The 4,392-nt window shown below is 33.1% G+C and overlaps 1 protein-coding gene across 1 annotated transcript; it reads left to right on the forward strand.

The window, feature by feature from the left end:
* The first annotated feature begins 1,929 nt into the window (after positions 1-1,929).
* LOC133670611 (transcription initiation factor TFIID subunit 8-like) lies at positions 1,930-3,924 on the forward strand. Its single transcript, XM_062091143.1, has 2 exons — positions 1,930-2,217; positions 2,446-3,924. Exon 2 carries the CDS (start codon positions 2,550-2,552, stop codon positions 3,696-3,698), a length of 1,149 nt encoding a protein of 382 aa, XP_061947127.1. The 5' UTR covers positions 1,930-2,217; positions 2,446-2,549; the 3' UTR covers positions 3,699-3,924.
* Positions 3,925-4,392: the final 468 nt, after the last annotated feature.

A 4,392-nucleotide genomic window follows, 5' to 3' on the forward strand; every position in this document is an offset into this window, starting at 1 on the left:
TGAACTGGAAAAATATTGAGGTACTAAAATTGTATAATTTGCATGAATTTTAAATTTCAAAGACCAAAGTGTATCTTTTTTTCAGAAATTTATGACATGCCACCCATATGTGGCGCTTTTTTTCATTTCGGTCCCTCTTATTTGAATCCTATATTTTCATAAGAAATCATAATCAATTGGTCTTCAATTATGACTAAATCGCTAAAAAAACATTCAAGGATCAAATTAAAAACACATAAGATTTTGCACAGTCCATTCACAGTAATGTGTGAAAGGATGAATAGTGATGCCTTACATAGTAAAAAAAACTCACGCCTTTTAGAGTAATACTTAATTACTTGCCATTAGCATCAAATTTATCATGTAAATTACATTGCAAAAGAGTTTAACAAGAGCCATATATATTTTTTAGTTACACACTAGTTTGTTATTCCATATGGTGTTGCAAAAAAGTTTATTGGCCTGGATTGATCTCTAGTCTAGGTGGAATTTCAAATTAAACTAGGTGAAAATTGAACTAATCGATTAGATGATGCATCAATAACTTAATCAAAATCTAATTTGATTTAAAAAAAAAATCAAAGAGACATTGATTTAAGTTTTTTTTTTATTAAAAAAGTATTGAAATAATAATGTTTTGGGTTGATTTGGGTTAATTAGGGCCAACCCACAACCTAGATCATGAGCTTGACTAGGTTAAATAACTTTGTTTTATGGAATTCATTTTTTATTTAATTATATAGCAATAAAAAAATCATAGAAAAGACAATGAATAAAATCACAGAGAAAAACATATTTAAAATTTATCTTTTCTGATTCATTCTATTTTTTTGTGTTTGACAATAAAATATTTTTTTTATTAGTAGTATAGTTCATTGAATAAAAAACAAAAGCAATCAAAGAAAAATATTAAAAAAATTATAATGATTTGAACTCAAAAGTAAAAAACATATATCTTTAATAAAAAATCTAATTTTCTTATTAAATATTGTTTTTTGTTATTTTGATGAAAACATGTTCTTTTATGATAAGCATTGTTTTTTCAAAAAAAAAAAACATATTATTTTTATGAAAAAAAAAATCTCAATTAAAAAAATAAAAAAATTATGAATCAATCATTTTTATGCACCCATATGAAAAACAAATATGAGAACACTATTTTGAGAAAATTATGTACATGTTCTTTTATGATAAGCATTGTCTATAATTGCTTGATGGACTTGAAAATAGTTGGAAAAGACCTTAATTAGAGATTCACAACTGCAAACACAAAGTAAAAAACAATTCTATTTTAAAAGTGCAAGAATACCAAATAGGCACCAAGCATGTAAGATAGATTCTTCATATCTCATTGTATTGTTATTAATAACCTGTTTATTTTTATATTTTAAAAGTATTTTTTAAAATAAATTTTTTTATTTTTTTTTCATTTCAGATTATTTTTCAGTGTTTTATATAGTTTAAATATGCTAACATTAAAAAATAAAAAAATATTATTTTAAAATATTTTAAAAAATAAATATTATCACAATATCTAATAAACTCTAAACCTAATACAAATAACAACTCGATTAATTATTGAGTTGATAATTTAAGTGGCGGCTTGGTTGGACCGGTGGATAATTTGTTATAATACAAATATATTTTGGAACATATAAAGCATGAACAACAAATGACAGCCCAGGAATCGCATAATTTTAGAAGGTGGAGTTACAAAGTTCAAGCTCCACAAATTACATTTTTGTCTTTTAAAAAAAGACGCGGGATCAATATTTAATAGTTTTATTTAGTTTGACCAAATTTCTAATATGGAGGACAGCTGTCAGCAAGAAATCAGCTCTCTCTCCTTTTTTTTTTTCTTTTAATTTAAAACAATAATAATTAAAACAAAATAATCATTTTCTTCTATAAAACATTTAATTTTCTCACTACAGTATTTCACTGCACCGCACCGTCTCTCTCTCTCCTCTCCCTCTCCCTCTCCCTCTCCCTCTCCCCGATTCAAATCCAAATCGAAGAGGTTTAACCAGGGTTTTTAAAAATAAAAATAAAAAAAGTCCTAAACTTCAAAACCCTAAATCCAATCATAGCATAAAACCTTCCTCCTCGCTGCCCAGGGCTTCCATAGATCGATCGATTTCAGTTTGTCCACTCATTTGATTCCGTGTCTTCTTTGACGCTTCAAGTATGTCTCGCTCCAAACCCTAGAATTCAACGGTAATCACTCACTTCATCATTTATTCCAACTCTGCTCCTTCGCTTTTTCTGCGATTTCCTTTACGTCTTTCTCTAGGGTTTCCTTCAGTGTACCACTGTCTCTGTTTGGTTGCTAAGAAAATGAGAGAAAATTGAACTTTCCGTCCTTGCTTACTTAATTAGTTCCTTATTTTATTTTATTTTTTGAAAAATATCGTGTGTGTTTTGAAATGTTGATTTATTTTTCAGCTGATAAAGGGGGGAATGAGAAATGAAATGGATGATAAATGGGTGAGGATGGATGGTGCTATTGAGTGTTAATATCTAATGTGAAGTGATATGAGGTATTGAATATGAGCCATGGAGGTGGGGAGAGTGGAAGATTGCATGACAAAGCAGGGCATAGTGGTAAGAGAAAGTCGCGTGTTAGTGGAGATGAATTTACTCGAGCGATTGCGAAGATTGCTGTAGCGCAAATGTGTGAGACTGTGGGGTTTCAGTCCTTTCAGCAGTCTGCACTTGAGAAATTATCTGATGTTACTACTTGGTATATACGGAATTTAGGAAAGACTGCTCAGTTCTATGCTAATTTAGCTGGTAGGACAGAGGGTAATGTTTTTGACGTTATTCAAGGAATGGAAGAGTTGGGTTTGTCGCAGGGGTTTGCTGGTGCTTCCAATGTTGATCATTGTCTTGCCAGTTCGGGTATTGTTAGGGAGATTGTTCAGTATATTGGCGATGCAGAGGATATCCCATTTGTTTATTCTATTCCTCCTTTCCCAGTTGCTAGAGAAAGGAAGCCCGTGCCAAGTTTTTTCCAGATTTGCGAGGAGTCTCCTGCGGAGCATATCCCGGCTTGGTTACCTGCTTTTCCTGATCCCCAGACTCATGTTCAGTTGCCTGCTGGGAATGAAGGAGATGCTGTTTTTAATGCTGATAAGATTGAGCCTGCAAGGCATCACCTGAAGATGGATATGTCTTCCATGAATTTGCCACAACATTTTACTTGCAATGGTTCTGGAGGACCTTCCGCTGTTACATTTGTTAACAGTGCTAGAGCAACACAAGGGACTGAGAGTAACCCGTTTCTTGCTGCTCCTTTGCAATTTGGAGAGAAGGAAGTGTCCCACCTTGTTCCTCCAGCTAGGCTTTCTGACGAAGCTGCTGTGAGATATCCAGTTGAGCAAAACCGTATAATGGATAACCATATATCAGTACTGGAGACATTTGCTCCTGCCATTGAAGCAATGAAGAGTAGGTTCTGCGATTCTGAGGAGGGACAGAAGAAGGTGCTTTTGAATCAAAGACCTGCTGTGCAATTTAAGATTCAGGTTGGAAAGAATTCCTTGGCTGGAGCACCAGATTTGAGCCCTCAGAAAATTGGCATTGAGAAGATCAGCAAGTGGTTTGGGAAGGATAGTGAGAATGATGATAAGAAAAGGAGAGCTGAGAAAATTCTAAAGCAATCTATGGAAAACCCAAGTGAACTGGGTGAGTTGTAAATTAGGTTTTATTAGAAATTGTACACTTGTTTAGGAAACTGGCAACAGAAGCTGGTTCCAGAGTAGTTAAGATCATTGACTTATGGTTACGTCATATGGTTCTAAAGATTGGGAATTACAATCTACAATAGAGAACTGTTCTCACTTAAGCAAGTTTTAGAGGTATGTGAATGCCAGTTTGTCATCATATGCAGTTGTTAGTAATTGATTCTTTTTAGTTGAAAAACTGTTTCTCCCCTTTCTCCCCTTTTTTTCCTTTTCCTTTTCTATACTGAATTGATGCTTGGATTCTGCTACTTCTGGCTAGTGGGTAATTTCTTTCTCAACATAAGAACAAAATGCTCGATCATACAAATGAAAAATTATATGTATACATAACTGCAACTAACTGAAATTTGGAAAGCAACTTCTTTTGAAACCCATTGTAGCATTAAATACTTTATCATAGTTTCTTGCTCTTTTGGCAGCCAGGTTCACATTCATGGTGCATTCATGGTGTAAGGTGTAAACTGCCATATAATTCCAATAATGACTTTGCTGTCTTCCTTTCTCCACTCTCATCGAGAGCAATGTTTTTGAGCACTCATATTGAGGGCATTGTTGTTAATTGCTAAGATTTGTTTTGAAATACAAAGGGAACCAATGTTTGGGACATCCCAAAAAATGGGTAAAAATTGGGATGGAAGAGGTACTT

Source organism: Populus nigra, chromosome 13 (genome assembly GCF_951802175.1).
Source record: "Populus nigra chromosome 13, ddPopNigr1.1, whole genome shotgun sequence".
Lineage (NCBI taxonomy): Eukaryota > Viridiplantae > Streptophyta > Magnoliopsida > Malpighiales > Salicaceae > Populus > Populus nigra.

Coding starts and splice junctions, on each gene's coding strand:
- LOC133670611 (XM_062091143.1), top strand. CDS start 2,550: ATGAGCCATGGAGGTGGGGAGAGTGGAAGATTGCATGACAAAGCAGGG.